General features: G+C 37.7%; 1 protein-coding gene across 2 annotated transcripts in view; it reads right to left on the bottom strand.

The window, feature by feature from the left end:
- NEK7 (NIMA related kinase 7) overlaps positions 1–22,251 on the bottom strand; it is a 150,370-nt gene that overhangs the window by 52,050 nt on the left and 76,069 nt on the right. For both annotated transcript variants that reach the window (XM_082701951.1, XM_082701952.1), the window contains exons 3-5: positions 20,251–20,391; positions 6,891–6,953; positions 4,959–5,069 (exon numbers count right to left, since the gene is read on the bottom strand). In XM_082701951.1, coding sequence (XP_082558077.1) covers positions 4,959–5,069; positions 6,891–6,953; positions 20,251–20,391 — 315 coding nt within the window. The remainder of the gene's footprint in view (positions 1–4,958; positions 5,070–6,890; positions 6,954–20,250; positions 20,392–22,251) is intronic.

The following is a 22,251-nucleotide window of genomic DNA, read 5'->3' as shown; positions in this document are numbered from 1 at the left end:
CAAATAAGAATGTTTAGAAAAGTACTTTTGAATTTCTTGCAGGGGAAAAATACCCTTCCTGTATCAGCTTGAAACACCGTCTTCTCTCTCACCGGCATACCATTCAATATCTTAGCAACTCCGGGTGAGACCAGAGTGAAACAGCAAGAAACAACCACCCATATTCACCTACTGGTCCCCAGAACAGAGAAGCATAGCAGAGGTCAAGAGTCAACTTGAGATTAAGGAAGAATGGGAGAGAGAGAGAGGGAGAGAGGAAATAGCACCTTTTACATACTCACTGACCATGTGATTACTGAGATACTACTATGAGCCAGGCACCTCCCTAGAAACTGAAGGTATCTATACCTTCTACAGGAGATATTTGTTGAGCATCTGCTCTGTGCAGGGCACTGTCCTAAGCACTGGGGATTCATGAGGTCCTCAAACAAAGATTCCTCCCTCTGAGAGCTTACATGCTGGATCCCACAGGTTGAGTAAATCTTGACAAACATCTTTACCACCAACTAGAAACTCGAGAAGAATTTAAGAAGAGGTTTTTCTTTTCTTTTCTTTTTTCTTTTTCTTTCTTTCTTTCTTCCTTTCTCTCTTTCTTTCTTTCTTCCAAGACTTAATTCATTTATTCGAGAGAGAGAGTGAGAGAGAGAGAAGTAGCAGGGGGAGGGGTAGAGGGAGAGGAACCCCACTGAACAGGGAGCCAGACGCGGGGCTTGATCCTGGGACTTCAGGATCATGATCTGAGCCAAAGGCAGAGGCGTAACCAACTCAGCCACCCAGGCACCCCTCAAGAACCATTTCTGGTGGTGTTGGGAACAGGGTCAGGAGTGGGTGTCTGCAAAGAAAAAAATGGAACCAGGACAGTAAGTAGGAAAAGGCTGGTGGAGGTGGGAGTGCAAGACGGAAGTCAGGACGGTCTTCTTTCATCAGCCTACTTAGAACAGCAACATCTCCTCGTTGTCCTTCTTTATTTATCATAAAAGACATACATAAATGTAACCAGATGTCAGACTTTCTTTTATGGACTGGAATAGCTTTCTGCTATGGCCAATATGCTGAGACTATTCTAAGATCTGTAACTTTGCAATACAACTTTCCACCTTTAGGAGGGCTCCAAGAGAATCTGGGACATCGAACCCAGAATCTCTTACATCTTGATGAGGTAGACTAAGGGTACCTACAATAAAGCCCAGGATCACTAGAGGCTTATACAATAATGTCTACTAGACAGGAACGAAGAATGGTATTACCAATTCTCTGAACTACTTCAGTTCTATCAAAGTACAATAAATTGTTCTATAAATATATAGCTTACTAGCAATAAGTTGATATCTTTTATTTAAAAAAAAGTTTCCTAAGTAATCTTTTACATGATAGATACCTTCAAATTTTAGTCAAAAGCCCCAAGGATACTTTAAGAGTATAGTTATCAATCTACAACTGTATGTTACTATTCATTACCAAACACAGAATCTGTTGTTCTGAACGGATCTTACTATGTCCACTGGTTCAGTTAATTAAAAAAATTCCTTGAAAATCTCAACTGATGGCAATATCCATTTAAATAAGTGAGCTGAGTTCATCACCACAATAAATATAAAAACACACTGACAAATTTCTCCTCCCTCACAGGTTTAAGAAATCCAAATCTGCTACAGATGCAATCACAGGGCTTCTATAAAGCACTCTGATCTTGCCCTAGTTTTCCCAAGTGGTAAAAGGACAGGAATATTCTTTCAAGGTGAATGCTATGGGCTCAGGTGTGCCTTGGCAATGGGCAGGGACAGCAACCTCTAGGTGTGGAGGAACCATTGCAAAGAAAGGGCGCTACACTAGAAAAGAGCGAAAAACTCTAGAAGAGAATGAAAACCCCCAAACATCAATCTCTCAATTGGGAGCAAGAATTGATAACTGAAACTGTTTGATTTTTATCTGCCTTCAGCCGGTATTTGCCCAATGAAGATTTGTTCTCTTTGCTTCTGATTATAAGCATTTAAAGAACTCTTGCACTTTAAGCCAAGAATTGCATCTCAGTTGTCTCTCTTATAAGGACTACTTACATTTGCTTTTATATGCCTCATCTTGATCAATAATTATTTAATAAATTTGGCATTTGTGTGTTTGCATTTCTTTTTAAAATTAAAACCGCAAATTAATTACTTGATTAATTAATTAAGTTAGTGTTCATTAATGTGGAAAGACAGCGCTAGTGTTGGGAAGTCCCTAAAACAGAAGATCAGATAACTGATTAGAAGTGAGTCACTCTCACCATGGGACTTTAAACAGAGTCAGCTTGATAGCATTCTGTGATAATAAAAATATTAACTCCCAGTCATGCAGTATTTTTATAATGTAGCAAGTAATCTCAAAACTGCCTCCATCTTACGGATGAGGCAACTAAGCCTAAGAGAAGTTAAATGGCAGGAGAGTTGACCCAGGTGACAGGGCGCTCCCACTGGATAGCAGGGTTCCTAGCTACTGCCAGAGAACCAGTGAGCACCTTGATCAGAAAATCTTTGAAGGCTTAGTAATGGAAGGCAAAGTGTGTATGCATCAACATCTCTCTGGGGAGAAGGTCAAGGGTTTTCATCTGATTTTTCAAAGGAGTTCTGCGATATAAAAATCTTTAAGGGCTTCTAAAGGAAAACACATGTCATTTTGCATCAGATAAACCCTAATTTCAAACATCAGTTCTTCTATTTACTAGTAATGATGGTTATCTTCTTTAAACGTCAAATTTAGCCCCAAAATCCTTTTGAACAATAAACATGGTAATGCATATAAAGCCTTTAACATTGTTTTTAAGAACGCCTTATAATAACTCCACGTAGCAGGGATTAGTGGCTGTGTTCCAGTATCTGTTGGGAGACTGACTATACAGACAATGTCCAAATCATATAAAAATGGAACTCTGAACCACAACTTTGAGCAACCTGACCAGAAAACCAATCTTTTATCCATAACAAACATCCCAGAACACCAGCCCCCTATGTCCGGTGTGCAGGAAGCCAGACGGCCATCTCTAGGGACAATGCATGAAGCTGAGCAGTAACTCTGGAACAATCAGCCTCAAATGGCCAGGACTTGAATTAACTGACAGCTTCCTTTACTTTTGTCCCTGCTTCCAACTTAGGACCAATCAGAGAAAGCCAGGTGAGATGCCTCACTTCTAAGTAGCTCATGTACAGCTTCTTTGTGCCAACAACCTCTAATTGGGTCATCCCTAAAGGCTTATTTTTCCCATTATAAAGATTTCCTATTCCTCTGCCTACCTCTGAATTTCTGCCAAAATGTTACTGACAATGCTTGACTCCATCACTCTAGCAGGCTCAGAGTAAAGAGCCTTGCTTTTCTCATTTGGTTGGCTTTCACTGATTCCCACCCTGTTCAAAATGTCTTCTGAGTAAGAGAAGTTTAGCTGGCACATGACCAGCCAAATGAAGACTATATTCCAGCCTTCCTTGCAGCTACTTAGGTTCATAAGACTAAATTCTGGCCAAAGGGATGAAGCTAAAAGTGTTATGTGGCCATATCCAGTAATGTGCCTCAAGATACAGCCAGCAAGTACCCTGTGTCCCTTCCTGCCTCAGAGAGCTGACTTGATCCGCTGTAAATAGGCATGGCTTCTGAGAGTCTGATAGATCAGAGCTGCCATATCACCTCCAGAATTTTATGTAACAGGGAAATATGATTAATAACAGTAATAACACAGCAGTAGCTTCCATTTGCATAGACCTTACTATGTGTGAGTTCTTAGGTCTTTTTTTTTTTTAAAGATTTATTTATTTATTTGACAGATAGAGATCACAAGTAGGCAGAGAGGCAGGCAGAGAGACAGAGAGAGAGGAGGAAAGAGGCTCCCTGCCAAGCAGAGAGCCAGATGTGGGGTTCGACCCTGGAATCATGACCCGAGCCAAAGGCAGAGGCTTTAACCCACTGAGCCACCCAGGCACCCCAAGTTCTTAGGTCTTAATAAATGTCAAATAATTTGGGCTCTCCACTCAGCGGGGAGCCTGCTTCCCTTCCTCTCTCTCTGCTTGCCTCTCTGCCTACTTGTGATCTCTGTCTGTTAAATAAATAAAAATATTAAAAAAAAAAAAAGAAAAGGGACGCCTGGGTGGCTCAGTGGGTTAAATCCTCTGCCTTCGGCTCAGGTCATGATCTCAGGGTCCTGGGATCAAGTCCCGCATTGGGCTCTCCGCTCAGCGGGGAGCCTGCTTCCCTTCCTCTCTCTCTGCTTGCCTCTCTGCCTACTTGTGATCTCTGTCTGTTAAATAAATAAAAATATTAAAAAAAAAATAAATGTCAAATATTTAGTCATTTGCAACAATCCTATGAGGTAGGTTCTATTATTATTTTGTTTTTTGAGAAACTGTCATACACAGAAGTAACCTGCCTGAGGACAGGTAATTTTTAGAACACTGTAATTTGGGGGTTTCTATAACTTGTAGCTGAACTTAAACCTAATTAACATGCTCTTGGAGAAGAAAGTTAAATAAACTTTAAAGTGGTTGAGCTGGGGTTTGATGTGCAAACCCCAAAAAGGTCTGAATGCAAAGCCCACGTTATTCTTTGATGAATCCCTCCCAGGAAAAGATCAGGATTCTCTAGAATCTCTTGCTGTCTCCTCTGCCCGATGTCCAGAGATAAAGGATCAAGGGTGGTCTGCTCAGAAAATCAAGTTGCAAAATTTGAACTTCAGCTTACAGAAGAGACAAATCTGTTGATCTATTTCCAAGTTGGTTTCTGAGTGTCCACACATCTCAACTGAGCAGAGTGAGTTTTACCAGGTAAACCAGTTTCATAATCATAATTAACACTACTATCATTCATTAGGTATCTACCATATCTTAAAGTATTTCACCGAGGTCTTTAAAATATCTGATATACCTATATGTTTATAGAGCAATTCTATCAGAAAAAAAATACTTAAGTTTTAAAAAAGCAAAACAAAACCTTACCTTTATCATTCTGGACAGATCACCAGCATCAGCTAATTCCAAAACTATGTTAAGTTCATTATCTTCAATGAATGATGCATAATATTTAATTACATTTGGATGGTTGAGTTGCTGATGGAAAAACACACACACACAGACACACACACACACACAAAAACAAACACCAGAAAGTTTTCTTATTGTAAATTCCCAGGAATCACTTACAGTTTCTTAACTAAAGAATAAACTTAGTTGCTGCATTTCATTTTTAAGTTACAGAAATCTTAACATGACAGTATATTTTTCTTCAGTGAATTTTGAAACAGGTATTATAACTATTGAAAGTGACACTAGACACTAGATACTAGATAATTTAGTTTTAATACTCTTTATTAGAAATAGAGTAAATTACTCTTTATTAGAAATAGAGTAAATTACACATAAAATTTTTTAGAGTATGCATTGCTATGTTCAATAAGTATATAAATATAAATGAATTGCAGAATTATAGCACCAGTTCCTAAAAATTATACCCTTTGAAATAGGAACTGTCATTAAGGGCATTCAATGGTAAATAAAGTGTTCCTTTTACTCCTATTTTGAAGTTGACCTGATCCTATCTAACTGCAGCCAGTGGTTTAAAACAAAATAAAAGGACATCTGGTGTGTTCTATCTGAACACAGCTTTTACATCAAATAGTATAAACATACTGAGTTTACCTATAGGGTTGATACATTACATGATCTTAAGAAAAACTGCACCTTATAGAAATATATGCATCAGTCTCTACGTGCTGACAATCCTTTTGTACAATTTGCTTTCTATTCAATCTTTAAACAAGTTAATATAAGACAAATAGTTTATCAAAAAAAAATTATTCAAGAATTCTCCCAGAGGGCATATACATGATTTTCTTCTTTTCTTTCTACTTATAAGTTTTTCCTCCACATCTTCTATGCTAATATATTATTTCTCTAATAACAATTTATATATATATATTTTTAGAGCAGTTACTTCATGGCCCAGGAAATAATTACAACTAACAGAACAGCTGGAAAGCATTACTCTTACTTACTCTTATATTTCTTGATAAACTGAATTCATTTTAGGTACAAACAAAAATGTACAGCATAAAAAACATGCAAGTCTTATCCAACATTTAAAAATATAACATAAGGTACAGCATTCCTCAAAGGAAATTTTACTAGAATAAAACCAGTGCAGAGATAACTGAAATTTCAGTCATATTCTCTGAGTGGATGAAAAACTAAAAAGCTAATTCTAACATACTCTTTATATCATCCTTTCTAAATCTGGAAAAAACAGAAATATTACAAAAAGCATGTACCCATTTGGATCAGTCCACATTCTCAATATATTACATCTTGAGTTAATACTAATAGTCATTTGTTACTTAAGCTTTAGAATATATCTGCTTGGGACAGTCAAGAAAAAATTCCTTCAATATTTTTTGCCCATTTTATCTATTTCCTAGTTTGAAAGGCAGGGGAGGGGAGCTAATCCTACCAAATGATCTGATTAAATATTTACAATGAATTAAAAAAATAACTACATTCTTCCATATACTGAGATACATATTTGTATAATGTTGTTTCAAACCAGTGTGGCATAAGTTAAGTTTAGTTCTAAAAATCCTTTTGCTGGGGTGCCTGGGTGGCTCAGTGGATTAAGCCTCTGCCTTCAGCTCAGGTCATGATCTCAAGGTCCTGGGATAGAGCCCTGCATGAAGCCCTGCATCAGGCTCTCTGCTCAGCAGGGAGCCTGCTTCCCCCCATCTCTCTGCCTGTATCTCTGCCTACTTGTGATCTCTATCTGTCAAATAAATAAAATCTTTTAAAAAATCCTTTTGCTTGTTAAGTGTAATATTTTCATAAGTCACTTTTATCAACATGCTCATCTAGTTCAAAATAATCAATAGTTCATTTATTTACCTTAAGGAGATCTATTTCTTTGATACAATCAGCACGTGCTTTGGCATCCATTAAATCAAATATCTAAAAAGAGAATCCAGAATTATTTAATAAAATAATAATCTATGGTTCAAGAACCATGTAAATACACTGTAATAGTTCACATATGGTTATACACACACTAAGAAATTTTCTTCCTGATTAGCTTTATAAGAGCTATGAAGAACTGTATTTTACCTCATGTTACCTCTAGAGTTTACATTTTTCCTTCCAAAGGCAGTCAGTATTAAAAATGAGAAATGAGGTACCCCTGGGTGATACAGTAAGTTAAGCATCTGCCTTCAGCTCAGGTCATGATCTCAGGGTCCTGCGAATAAGCATTGGGGTCAGGCTCCCTGCTTCACCCTCTCCCTCTACTCCTGCTTTTTCTCTCTCAAATAAATAAATAAAATCTTTTTTTTAAATGAGAAAAGAGAACTGCTAGATATTTCAAGTCTCAGGTTCAAATGAAATAGAATGGATACTGTGGTCATAATAAAATGAGAATATATATTTAACAATTAATATTTACTAAACATGTTGCATTAACTACCATTTAACTGTCACCCAATCAGTTGAAGACAATTAACATCAGTATTCCCATTTTACAGATGAGACAAAGCAGATTTTAGAAAACTTATGAAACTGACAAAAGTTCACACAGCTAATTAATAGAGCAGCCAGAATTCACTCTGAGTTATCCAAATATATCCCAAGCTGTGAACCATTATCTATTCAATCAAATCATGTCTAAAAGGTCTAATGCACACCCTGACTGGGATCATAGCACTTGAAGGAGATAAAAATTCGGTTCTTTAGAGAGAACAGAGAGTCTCACCCTTACTAAAGATAAAGCACAGATACACATACAACACATAAACAGATATACTGTTATCTGTGGAATTAAAATTTCATAAGGGAGGGGAGTAATTAGAAAAAAAAAACAACCTAAAAAGACTCCTTGGGTTGATAATGAAGAAAAGGTTGAGAAATACTGGTCTAATGTAAAAACACAATAATAAATAATGTAATCAAAGGGATATTGATGATGTCTCTGAAAACAACTCTCTCAATGTTCTAAGCATATGGAAAATAAACAATAATAAAAAAATCAGTATGCTAAATATTGTAGAAAATATCTGGATAAGTCACTACTATGAGCCGATTAAAACCCTAGCCACATAACAAAACAACTTTAATAACATTTATAGTCATCAACTTGGCCAAGTCTTCCTGATTCAGACAGTCAAAATGCTCCAGGAAAAGTAGGTGTGTAACTTCAAAGGAGGGCATGATCCAAGTCTTCTTGACTTGAGAAGAAATCACTGAACACCCACCAGAGGGTGTAGCCTCTTTACATCCAGATGGTGCTATCATCCTGCCTGTGTTCTTATAAAGTCAGTAGTACTGGCTCCAGTTTAGAATGACCACTCAGATTGAGAGAAGCTAAATACCTCCTTATGGTCATAAAATTAGTAAGTGACAGAACAAGGACTTGAATCTAGATCATTCCAGCTCCAGAGTCTGCATTTCCTTCAATGTCCCAGGTGGTTGTAAAGCCCAACGCATACACCACTAGCTAGTAAGTACATGTGTGTGCAAAGTGTAGTATGAGAAATCTAAAGAAGGAATCCCCATGCAAGTAGTGGGTAACATTAAAGCTGAACTCTGAGGACAATGTAAGAAACAACAGATACTGAAGGCATAAAAGGTAATATCAGAATATGGGGGTATAATCACAAATTGTAATACACAACTTTTGCTCAATAACATTCTTAATATCCAAACATAGTTGTAGTTCTAATCTTCCCCTTATTAAAAAAATTAAGAAATGGGGCTGGCTGGGTGGGTCAGTGGGTTAAGCCTCTGCCTTCAGCTCAGGTCATGATCTCAGGGTCCTGGGATCGAGTCCTGAATCAGGCTCTCTGCTAGGCAGGGAGCCTGCTTCCTCCTCCCTCTCTCTCTCTCTGCCTGCCTCTCTGCCTACTTGTGATCTCTCTCTGTCAAATAAATAAAATCTTAAAAAAAATTTAAGAAAGTTATAAATAAAATTTTAAACAAAAATATCCACAAACTCACTTCCTTAAAGAATTTTAGCTTTTGCTCACTCCCTTCCATTTCTTGTACAAACGTACGTGTGTCAGAAAGTGAAAACAGCAGCAGGGCGCAATGTGGTATATATGTGTTTTCACCTGACACTATAGCAAAATACTCCTCTTATTTCTATGCCCTCTTTATTTTATTTACTTATTTAATTTTCTAACAAAAATTTTGAGTATCATATTTTTCAAGTTTTAATGTGAAACAACTAAGAACTACATTTTAAGATCTGAAAAAATATATAGAATTGTATCTTATTTAGTGGGCTTTTCTTAAAGATTTCTTTATTCATTTGACAGACAGAAATCACAAGTAGGCAGAGAGGCAGGCAGAGAGAGGAGGAAGCAGGCTCCGCAGAGAGCCCGATGCGGGGCTCAAACCCAGGACCCTGGGATCATGACCTGAGCCGAAGGCAGAGGCTTTAACCCACTCAGCCACCCAGGCGCCCTTAATGGGCTTTTCTTTAAAAAAAAAATTTATTAATTTATTTGAGAGAGAGAGCAGAAGGGTGTGTGTGAGGGAGGAAGGGCAGAAGGAGAGAGAGAGAATCTCAAGCCAACTCTCAGCTGAACATGGAACCTGATGTAGGACTTGATCCTAAGACCCAGAGATCACCACCTGAGCTGAATCAAGAGTCGGATGGGTCTGACTAAGCCATCCAGATGCCCGTCCCCTTTAATGGTTTATAAAGGGAATGAGTTACACAAGGTGGCATCAAATTTCCTCCCACTTCATACAAACAACAGAAAAGAAATGTGTATGCTAGCACATGTATTAGAGAGCTTGGCTTCACTCTTCTCCATTAGTAGTAATTCTAACTAATTTGACCATCATCAACTTGCACTGACTACTATGATTACACAACAGAAGGAAGAAAAGAAAGAAAAGATTATAAGTGGCAAATCACTGTCACAAAGTTCACATAAAATATCTACTAAGAGAAATTTTTTGCAACCATCAAGCGCTCATATATATCAAACTTTGGTAAAATGAGAGAATATATTAGCTATAAATGGATACTAATTGCAGGGGTAAAAAAAAAAAAAAAAAAAACCAGCAACGACCAGCATTAAAGCACAAACAGTGTAACACTACCTACTGAAGGAAAAACCTCATATAAACACAAACCTCTTCAAGAGTGTCATAGTTTTATTCTACATGCAGATGATTAACATAAATAACATAACTTCTTCATGTTCTTGCTTTCTTTCATTCATAAAACCATGCTGTCAACTTGTTACTAGATTTTGTTGTAGATACAAATTAAAAAACAAGCTTGCCGCTGTCAGATGCAGACTGGAACACAGAACACGAACACACAATCTAATAAACGCTGCTTGTACAAAGTGATGGGAGAACCTTAACAAGGGGGAGTAGGACTGGCAGGGACTCTACATGCAGGATTCAGAGATGCAGCAAAGTATGATACACTTCAGAAAGAGTTCTTATAGAACTAAGTAAAATCAAAAGACCATTATTATAAAGGAATAAGCTTTATACCTAGCAACTTCATATAGAAAAGCCACCCATTCCCCAAATTGCCAAGTGATGCTGAAAAAACTGACATGATTAATATAACCTGTTAAATAATAACAAATATTAATGTAAATAAAATGTTGAGGTTGATATTAGTTACAGAGATATGAAATGCACACACATACACACACAATGTTTAAAAGTCAAAGTGGATGGGGTGCCTGGGTGGCTCAGTGGGTTGAGGCCTCTGCCTTCAGCTCAGGTCATGATCCCGGAGTCCTGGGATCGACCCCGCGTCAGGCTCTCTGCTCTGCAGGGAGCCTGCTTTCCCTGCTTTCCCCTCTCTCTGCCTGCCTCTCTGCCTACGTGGGATCTCTGTCTGTCAAATAAATAAATAAAATCTTAAAAAAAAAAAACAAGTCGAAGTGGCAAAAGAATTAACGGATTCCCTCCATATCATGAATGCTGATGCCATTCTCAGGAACTATGAGTCACAATGGACTTCAGATAATTCAAAGAAATGCAGGGAAGTATAAAATTTTAAATGTCTTTGACTTTGAAGGAATTCCTGAAAACTTTTTTTAAGGAGAAAGAGAAAGGATAATTCTGGTATTAGTGACTAAAATGAAGAAAATCACAAACTTGACATGTATAAATTTAATCTCCCAATAATCAATATCTCTATGATGAGAAAAATATTTAAAAAGCACAGCTAATGAATGAGATGAGAGAAAGACGTGTACAAGAGCTTTAGGAAACGCTAACTAGACACAAAACACCAAAAAAGAGGGTATTCCATAGAAATCATGAATTTCTGGGGTGCCTGGATGGCTCAGTAGGTTACGTGTCTGCCTTTGGCTCAGGTCATATTCCCAGGGGTCCTGAGATCAAGCCCTGCATTGGGCTCCCTGCCAAGTGGGGAGTCTGCCTGTGCTTCTCCCTCTGCACCCCCTGTTCAAGCTCTCTCTGTGTCGATTAAATAAAATCTTAAAAAAAGTTTTAATTCAATTTACAAGTAAATAATTAAGTATTACAAATTAACTTATATTTTTTATTGAATTCTCAGTAATAGCAAAGACTCTCCTTAACTGAGAGATAAGTATTGCTGGCCCACTTGAGGGAAAACTAAATTCTGAACCAAATACATTTATAAATACACTTAATTGGGCATTCAGTAGTATCGTATATTTTTCTTCTCTTCGCCAGTAAGTCCAGACAAAAATAAAAACTGCATCTTTAGATTAAATCATTTCCAGACAGATTCAAGACTGTCTGATTTCATGAGCAAGAAAAGAAAACACATAAGGGAGGGAAATCTGGATTTAGTAAAACAAAACAGAACAAAACAAAAAACCTTTTCTTAGAATATTGACAAGCTTATCTTCAGAAGGCATCTTTCTGGGCTCTACCGAAGTTTCTGTGGGTTTTTAAACTTACTGTATACTTGGTAAGAGCAAAGTGAATAACAGCGTTTAGGCGAGTATTTGCTAATAAGTTCTTGGTACTTTCTCAATCATTTTAAAATTTTTCTTATGTCATCTCTAAATTTTGCCAAAAAATTACTCATGACTAATGAAACCAAAAAGGAAATCTTTAAGAGGAAAAAGAGGCCTTCAAGTAGTTTAATAGAAATGTCCTTGCAAAGACGTATGTCAATCTGTTAGAAGAAAAAAACACTTAAAATGTAGCAATGAAAAGTACTTAAAAATGTATACTAGAAAGTTTGAAAAACCTGATATATCTCACTTTAAATAAGTCTTATATAAATGAAAATCCTAACCAAATTATCTCTTGGGCCTCCCCAGCTTTATAGGGCCTGAATAAATGAACGGAGCAGCTTTAGCCTAAATTGAGTCCCTATATTCCAAGTGACAAGTCTCAGCCACCCCTGGATTATGCTATTTTTCATCCCAGTGTTCTTGGTCCTTTTGACCTGGTGCCCAAGTGATGCTTCCATCCCTGTACAGACCATCCCCTACCATTGCTTGAGTGAGGGGAGAGGAGCTTTAAGGAATGTTTTTGCTATCAGCCTGCAAATATCTGGTTCTCCTACTTGCTGACTGGTAGGCAGACTTTCCCTTACAGAGCCTCTCTCTTTTATTTGAAGGGACAGAGGATGGGGGCGGGGGGCAGGTGGAAAATCTATAGCAGAAGGGCTGTGAGGTCTTCTAGATATAAATCACAATCACCGAACAAGTTAGCGGCCACATAACTGAAGTCTACCACCAGCACTAGCCTGACTAAATCCAGAGACATTCTACAGGGTGGAGAGATTGGGCTAGTGGTGCGAAACTTAACCAAGGTGAGTACAGAAGATGCTAGAAACCTTCCTCCCTTTATAACACCAGAGCCTGTGATCTAGCTTCTGTTTGCCTTCCTCTCTTAATACATCAACATGTTTGAACTACAAATGGCAAGACAGGCCTCGATTCCTTTCTTGTGGATTCCTTAATGTCCTGATGGTATGGAGCTAGGTATCAGTGTGCAGCACTCACTACTCTTTGACTTTTAAAAAACTTTTGTTTCCAAGGGAATGCTTTTAACTCAATAGGCTAGAGGTGACTTGACTTCAAGTGCAGCAGGGCGCCCTGTTCAGTAGGCTTCCTTAAAATTAAAAAAAAGAGAAGAAAACCTGTAAAAATTACCATAAGAAATTCATTCAGATTTTAAGATTTTGTTCAGATTTTATAGTTTAAAGTTCACCAAAGCTTAGTCAGGGCTTCTGCAGATTAAGAAGCTACCCTATAGAGGAGACTGGAAGCTGTGAGGGAGAGTGTGGCTCAAAGAGACGCAAAAGATCCAAAATTAAAAACTCTAAGACATGACCCCAAAATAGAATCAATTAAAGGGGATGGAAAAAACAAGGGATTGAAGGCAACAGAAGAGGGATACCAGAGAGGGAAGAGAATCAAGAGCATGGAATCCCAGAAAACACAAGAGGCAAGTTTAAAGAAGCTACAGGCAGGTGCTGAGCAACAGGTTGTAGGGTGGGGTCCGTGAGAAAAGTCAGACGACGATGCTACAGGCAGAGATGGGAGGCTGATGTGGGACAAATGGGGCAACTGGTGAAAATGTCTCAAAGGACAATAGAAAAGAAAAATTCCTTCCAGAGCACAGGTAGAGTTAGCAGAAGAAGAATCAGAACAGCTACGTGATCGTGAAAACACAACCGACGCAAAGACTGTTTCTGTCAAACAGGAGGGGGCATTCTCTACTGAACGTGAATGCATCCAGGAAGAAGCTGAGGCTTCAGGGTAGTAGTTTTTAATTTCCACTGTGGACATTATAATCATATGTCTTCTGATTTGGGGTTCTTATTATACCGTGATTAAAATATTCGCAAGTGGGAGGTGTAAGAAAACGCATGTCCAAGCAAACAACAAGAACTCCAAAACATACTCTTAACCCTCCTGCGCTATGGGACACAAAACAATGTTACACGTGAATAGAGAAATAAAGACACACACAGTGGAGATTAACCATGACTGGGAATTAGCAACACAGAGAGAGATTCTAAAGGAGGGGCATTGCTCAAATCGCTGACAAAGGTCCACAGTAGGGAGTAACTGAAATCAGACCTTAAATAAGAGATCTGGAGAATATGGAATAGTGTCCATGGTAATCAAGATGAGGTCAAAGAACAAGTTTTACTGGAAAGAGGGAATGGGAGAGAATTGGGAATTTAATTAGAGAAGGAATTTTGAGAGATTGAGTTAGAATCAGTAAGTGTAGGGTACGCCCTGATAATGGACTGAGAAGCTGATGGAGTGTCACGGAGTGAGCCATGCTGAGAAACGATGATGTCTGGGCTCAACCGAGTCAATATGGTATCAAGCAATGGGTGGAGAAAAAAATTTTTTTCTTAAAAAAACAAAGAAAAACTATGTCAGACTGGTAGACAAGGGACAAAGATGGGGGGAAAAAACATTGAACTGGATGACACTAGTTTCAAAGATGGAGGAATGACAGATGGTTGAGTGTAGAATGTGGTCTGAAATGGTAGAGAAAGCAAGCCCTAATGAAGATGATTCCACGGTGTCTCAAGTCAAGAAAGAGAAGCACATGACGTTGGTGATGGTTGTGAGGAAAGAGTAAACGTCAGAGGCAAAGCAAGACTCATTTAAAGAAAAAGAACTAAAAAACTATTTGTGGAAAAAAGGTCAAACGTACTACCTCTTAAAATCTGCCTCCTACATGAAAACTATCATATGACTCTATTTGCTTTTATATATTCTTTTAGCTTTAATGTTTACAAAGTTTTAGAAATCTCTTATTTTGTTATTTTTGTTTATATTGCCAATAATATTATTTATTTAAGAGCTAAACAGTTTTCAATTAATAATGTTTGGTCTTATTATCACTGTGTACTGAAAGGATGAATCCATGTTCTACACAACAGTCTGTGCAGTCTTTAAAAAATATACCAGATTTTATCATCACTCGCTTAAACTTTTCCAATAGCTATTCATTACCCTTACAACATATAACACATAAATGTACAAGACCTTTCTTCATGGCTCACAAACAAAACTCTCAAATTCTAGTTCCTGTCATGCTCTGTAACCCCATGTTACTTCTCTTCCGCACTCCATTTACGGGGGTCACAACAATGAGTTTTTAATATATTCTGTCAGTCTTATTGTTCAAGTCAATCCTATTGTTCAAGGCTGTTCTCTACACTTGGAATCCTCTGCTTCCTGCTGTTCAGATGGTTGACTCCTTATCCTCCACTTCAGCTTAAATTTCACATACGCAGAGAGAGCTTTGCTAGACACTCTTATCAAAAAGCACTCCTTCCCCCCCCACCTAATTTTTCTCTCCTGTCATGTGACAGCCACTTCCTTCTTAGCTATAATTATTTGACTTACTGTCTATACCTCCCACCAAAAATGTTGAACTCAATTGTTGTATCTCAGTGTTGAGTAGATGTCTGCCACATAGTAGGTCCTCAGTAAATATTAAATGAGCATATCAAAAATCTTCAAAGGTTATAAATAAAAAGTTACTTCAACTATATTTATTCACTGGGCTTGGACACTAGAAGAGTTCACCAACTGGTACAATCAAAACCTGTACTAGCATAATAAAAACCCTAAGGCACCATAAGATGCTGAAGAAAAAAACAATGTGGAACATCTAAAAAGGACATAGGTCTAAATTATTTCATTGATATCCATTAAGTCGCTTCAATATTTTAATGTTCATAATCTATTTATGCCATGTGTGTAATTCATTATAACCCTAGAATGTTAACTAAAATGCCCTATTCCCTAAACCTTCAATAAAACTAAAAATTTTCTCTATTTCTTATATGCCTAAGAAATGCCTTAAAAAATTATAAGTACAATAAATAAATTTAAGAAGCTTTCATTTTTAAGATAAAAGACTGTGTCTCCTTAACAACTAAACTAACATCAATTACTAAATTATTCTCCAATTTAAAAAAATATATAATGTACAGATTATTCTTACAAATGCTTCCTACTTTTCATTTGTCCAAATAACTATTGTAAGGCTCAAAGGAAATCTACAGATATCAAATAATGAAGCTGATAAAAACTGCAGGATGAATTCAGTGATCACTGTGAACACTGAAATACAGATTGGATATATGGTTGTAGAGATTAGGAATGTATTCTAATCTGTATGCATTATGGAAGAAGCTATCATAGCTTACAAATTCCTACATGCATGCAATCCCAATTTCTAATACATGAATACATGCAAAAGCTAGAAACTAAAATCAACATATGTAAAAAGAAGCAAGGTAAACTCAATATACTTTAAAGAGTGATTTTCTTGATAAATGTTTTACTATAATAATCAAATATAAGTAAAGCAATGAACATCAAAGAATACCATTTCTTCAGAAACTTAACCTGTGTATCAAAAGGGTGAATTTGAACAAAATACATTAGTACCTTATCTTTGTTAGTACTATACAACAGTACTTTCTATTCCAATAAGTATCTCACACAATGAATGTCCCATAGGAAAACAGTGTTATCTGGACATATAACTTAAGACTAGGCAAACAGAACTAAAGATCTAAATATTTCACCTACTATCCGAAAATTAGGGTAACAAACATCAAAGGACTGAGACACAGCGAGACCCAAAATTCGTGTTGTAAGATTGCTAAAATAAAAATCAATTCCAATTACATAGCTCTAATCAATGAACTAAGCATAACAAAATAGAGATTACATGTACCAGATCAAAAGAATTCTTTGACAGTCTTCTAACATAAAGAACAGAGCTTCTGAGACCCAGGTCACATCCTCTGTGAAGACTTATCCCAATCTCCCTCTCACCAACATTCCTGGAGGCTACTCTTAACTACAGTGCCTATCCTGGGATTTCAGACATTTCTCTGTTGCACTTCTACTGGAATCCCATGAGCCCTATTATTTATCTTAGCATTCCCAAAGCCTTCCACACTGACCACTGAACATGAGCTGATCCAAATATTAACACGAGATGGAATGAGTGAATGAGTGGTAAGAAGGAAAATGTCAAAGGGAAACAGGGAGACAGAAGCAAAGGTGGTTCATGGAATTTCAAAAATGTCACATCAGCTAAGGCACCATCTTAATTTTGGCAAATGAATCATGATGAGATATGGGTACATTTTTGAAAAGATTGGTTAACACTGCCATGCACTGTAGGCTCTCAGATCTCTTTATGCGTTCAGGTATTCAGGACACTCACTCTTCTTTCCACACACAGGTAACAGGCAAACCTACAGGAACATCACCAGGGCTTAGGACACTGTTTTTTTAAAGTCTTGAAAAAGTGAAACTTGATGGTGTGGGACAAAGTAAAGAAATGCCTTGAAAGCTAAGCTGAAGAATCTAGATGGTAATTCTGGCATGTCTCCTGAATGATACGGAAGCAGACAAACGAACTATAAAAGCAGCACTTCAGCCTATGAACCCAAGCACAGTATTCAGGAAAGATTCTAGAAGAGCTGGAACAGTAATACAGATCTTCAGACAAGTGACAAGATGCATGAGGAAATCCAGTATTTGATTCTTCATGAATTTTTTGAAGAAGGGCTTCCTTTCCAGAAAGGAAGATAGTCTAGTTAACAATATTTTTAAAACATTTTCACTTTAAGCTACAGAGATTTTTTTAAAGGAAGAAACATAGGACTCATTGTTCAGTGATGTAATACATCACAAAAATCAATACCATATCTGAAATGCAAACACATTTCTCCTCACAAAGGTTTAAGACACCATTTCCTACTTAAATAAGCTACGAATATCTTTACAAAAGCATCTCTCTCCTCTATAAAGTAGCTACGTTTAAACTGGAACATGCCCCAGTATTGCTGTATAAAGCGGAAAAGAATGTTCTAATGCAAGAGCACAAACGGACCTCACCCAGCAGGAGACCGCCATCTGAGGTTTATCACGGTGCAGAATGGGAACAGTTAGAGGGGCATCTAATACTGAATGGAAATATGACTGCCCAAATTAACTCATGTCCTTTCAAATTTCCAATCAAAAGGAAGACAACAGGCAGAATGGAGCCGTGTCTCTTTCTCTACACTCAGAGTCAGTTAGAAGCTGAAGAAGGAAGCTGAGAAGCCTCGAGACCTCCAGGTAATTTCTCAATCCATCTACCCTCTGGCATTCACTACCTACGGCAAATAAGCAGCTGACTTCTTTCCAGTCCATTTTGTGCGTTTGGTTTGTAATTTTCCTTTTAAATGAATGAATTTTAAAGATTATTCCTCTACATGAGGATCCATATTGATTCCTTACTTTCCTATTCTACAAATTCCTGCTCCCGGCTCCAGTGCTCCCCAGAAGCTGGTCTTGCACTGGCAGCCTGGCCTATGTTCCGATTCCACCAATGGCTCAAACGGACATCTCCATTCTGTGAACTCCTGTTTAAATCAGGAATCCATGCCACAAGGCTTAACCTTTAATTGTTCCACATAGACTCTTTTTTCTCTGGAATGCAGGAATACTATGACTAGCTTCCTTTTTATTTCCCCTCGGTGCCTAGTAATGCACAGTAGAAATTTCATAAATACATTTTAAAAATGGATCAGAGTTCTTTTATAAGGGAATCACCTTCCAAAAGTCATCTGCTTCATGAACATTAGTATCTGCATTCTATATTATGTTTTCTTAAGTTCTAAGTGGCACATTAAGCAAGAGAAGACAGCTACTCTTACATGCTGCCCGTGAGAAAGTCAACCGGTGCAACTATGAAAAGTAACTTGCTATTAACTTGTAGAACCTACCATGCATATCGCCTGTGGTTCACCATCTCCATTCTTAGGCCCAGACAATAGAGAAATGCTCACATGTCACACAAGATGCTTGCGAGACACAGAAGACTAGCAGAGCAGTAATGTTTACCATAATAAACAACGTAGAAACAATCCAACCAGCAAGCAACATGTAACATGAACCACAGAATACAATACAGCAGTGAAAAGGTTAATGTAGAGCCACAAGCACCAACATGTGATGACGCTGATGTAAAGCTCCAAAAATGCAAAGCAAACAACAGATCTATTTAGAAATTTATACAGATGTGGGAAAACTGTAAAGAAAAGCAAAGGAATGTTAAACACGGAATTCCAGACGTGGTTACCTCTACGGGAAGGGAGTGGCGGCTATAGATCAAAAAAAAAATTTAATGCTGTTATTTCTTAAGCTGGGTGGCGGATATGAGGGCATTTCTATTATTCTTCATATCATATATGCCACATAACGTTTTTTATAAACATTTAATATTTCCTTAAAAAGGTAAGGGAAAACTGTTCATCTCTGTAATGGCTACTTCAAGTACACTGATGCTTTAAGAAGTCACACACACACACACACACACACACACACAAACAGGAAACTTTGGTCTCACAGGTCACTACAGAAAAAAGGTATCAGGGTTGCAGAGTAAAACAGGAAGTCTATGGGCAGGTATGAACAATAACTACCTTATCTGAAAAACGGGAAGCAAAACTGTGTGATGTCAAACATACCCTGCGACACAATAACAAGGCAAGTGACATTAGACTTTCTAGACTTGTTCAGGCAAATGAAAATTCCAGGGCTCTGGCAAGTACGCCTGCAGGTAGCTCAATGGGACTAGCCCACTAGGGTTAGGTCAGGACTTGATAAGAGGAGCTAGAACAAGATAAATGAATCTGAGGGAAACAAAAGAAAAGTCAGGATTGGAGAGCAAAGTTGATTCCAGAAGGATACAGACACAAGAGGGCAATTTCAAACACGTCATCAATCCTCTGATTTAATCAATCCATTTCATTCTTTTTAAAATTTTCCAATAAAGAAAGTTAACTTCATTGTTCTTTCATTTATTGCCAGTGTGGTTCTCCACATTAATATAATACCCTGGACTGCCACTTACAAACCCTAGGCAATACATTTTGTAAAGTCTATTTTCTTCTTGTGAGTTACCTGTTGAGTTAGGAGCAAGTGGTGAGAAGTCAAATCTGCCCCCTAAAATCTGGAATTGTAAAAGCTTTTCTAGGATCATTGCAGTCAGTACTAAATCTGGGTGAACAAAACCAGCTAAATTTTTAAAGCGTAGAAGTAATATTAAAATTAATAATTAATTTCCACTGTGTACTACACTCAATTCAAGCTTTTAAAGTATAATTTTTATTCCTTTCTAGCATTCTCAAGTTAAGACTCATTATCTAATCATTCAGGACATACTTTCCTCTATTTATTATTCATATAGTATAATTTTACATCGATTTACATAATTAAAATAATCTTACCTGCACTTTTTTTAAAGCTACTGGCACTCCATCCAAGAGACAGGCTGCTCTATAAACTTCACTAAATTGCCCGCGACCAATTTTCTTTTCTATTCGAAAGTTGGCCAATGTATTATAGCCCATATCCGGTCGTAAAGCCTTCTGTAATTAAAAAAGTCAGAATAAGTTTTCAATCACACAATATTCACACAATCATTAACTATTGAACATAAATAGGTGATACCTATGGTAAGCCTACAGACATCTATTCTATTCAACAAATATTATATTGAGCCATTCATGCTAGGTACTGTTCTGTATCCTGGGGAGACAGTAGCAAAGTAAACATGATAATCCCTACCCTCAAAAGAAAAATTCTGGCAGGGGAAAAAAAACGGGTAAACATGAAAAATATATATACAGTGTGTAAGATAGGAAGGGCTAAAAAAATCAATTAATCAATCAAGGAAGAAGGACATGAAATATCAGGGGAGGAGGCTTTTGAAATTTTAGATAGGCACTCCATAAAATTATCTTCAGTTCCTAGAATATAAACTTGTCCCACTCAATCTAGTACTCCTTTGATATTTGCTTTCTTTTTCACAGAATCTTTGACTTGAAATAGAATTTGTACACACACACACACACACACACACACAAACACACACAGTGCAACCTGCCAACTAATGAAAATCTGAACTTCTTGAGAGTTACTTAACTTTGACAAAGAACATTTCCAGGGGCAGGGAATTTACCACCACATCGTCACTGCTTTTTGTTTGTTTGTTTAAGACTTTATTTTGAGCAGTGCTGGGCTACAGCAAAACTGTGAGGAGGCCCTTGCCCCCATACATGTATGGCTTTCCCCATTCACGCCACCATAGGGCTACTTTGGTTATAATTCATGAACCTACACTGACACCCGAAGCTCTTAGCACCCATTAGGGTCCACCCTTGGTGTCACACATTCTATGGCTTTGGACAAATGTATAAAAGTATCCATCATTATAGTACCACACAGTGTATTTTCAGGGCCCTAAAAATCCTCTCTGCACCTCCTATTTACCTTACCCTCCCCAATAACACACCCCACCCACCTTTTTACAGTCTCCATAGCTTTGCTTTTCCCAGAATGTCATATAGTAGAAGTCACTCAGTCTGTGACCTTTTCAGATAAGCTTCTTTCACTTAGTACATTTTTTTTTTAATTTAAAGATTTTATTTATTTATTTGACAGAGAGAGATCACGAGTAGGGGGAGTGGCAGGCAGAGGGAGAGGGAGAAGCAGGCTCCCTGATGTGCAAGGGGCCAGATCCCAGGACCCTGGGATTAGGACCAGAGCTGAAGGCAGACACAACAGACTGAGCCACCCAGGTGCCGTTATTGTTAAACAATATTTTGCTGTTATTTGTGGAAAAAAAAAAAAATCACTTCTCCTAACACTTTTTAGTACTTACTATGTATTAGCTGCTAGGAAAATAGAGATGAACCAGAAACGCTTTCTGCACTGAGAGAGCTTCCCTAACATACGGAAGAGGCTCCTAACTGCTATGAGAGAAACAGTTACAGGGTATTGGGAAGGGAGCGCAACTGTCATTCCTATTTTGAGACAAAGCCCAACTCCTTATACATTTTATCCATTGTCCTAGTACTTTTGTTCATTTGTTTATTCATAGACTCTTTCAGTCATTAAGTCAGTTACGGAGTAAACATTACTTGAATACCCACTACAGTCAGCCACTGTTGAAGTTACAACACGTACCCAACACACACTGCCTTTAGGTTCCTCATAACACTCATGATCTATCTCAGCCCCTCTACCAAAAACCAAACTATAACAAAATAGCCTAGTTTAGGTGTCAAATACCCTTATAGCTTCTCTTTTTTGGCCAAATATGCATAGGCGTTCTCAGGTCCCTGGATTATTTGTAAGGACACTCTTCCAAGCCTTTACCTTCTGGACCTCCTCTATTCTCTGAGCCAACGTGGAGTACGCATGACATTCTTATGGGGTCTGACCAG

Source organism: Mustela nivalis, assembly GCF_964662115.1.
Source record: "Mustela nivalis genome assembly, chromosome: 16".
In the NCBI taxonomy this organism is placed as follows: Eukaryota; Metazoa; Chordata; class Mammalia; order Carnivora; family Mustelidae; genus Mustela; species Mustela nivalis.
The sequence above is the reverse complement of the archived record's forward strand: the minus strand, read 5'-3'. Positions and strand labels throughout refer to the sequence as shown.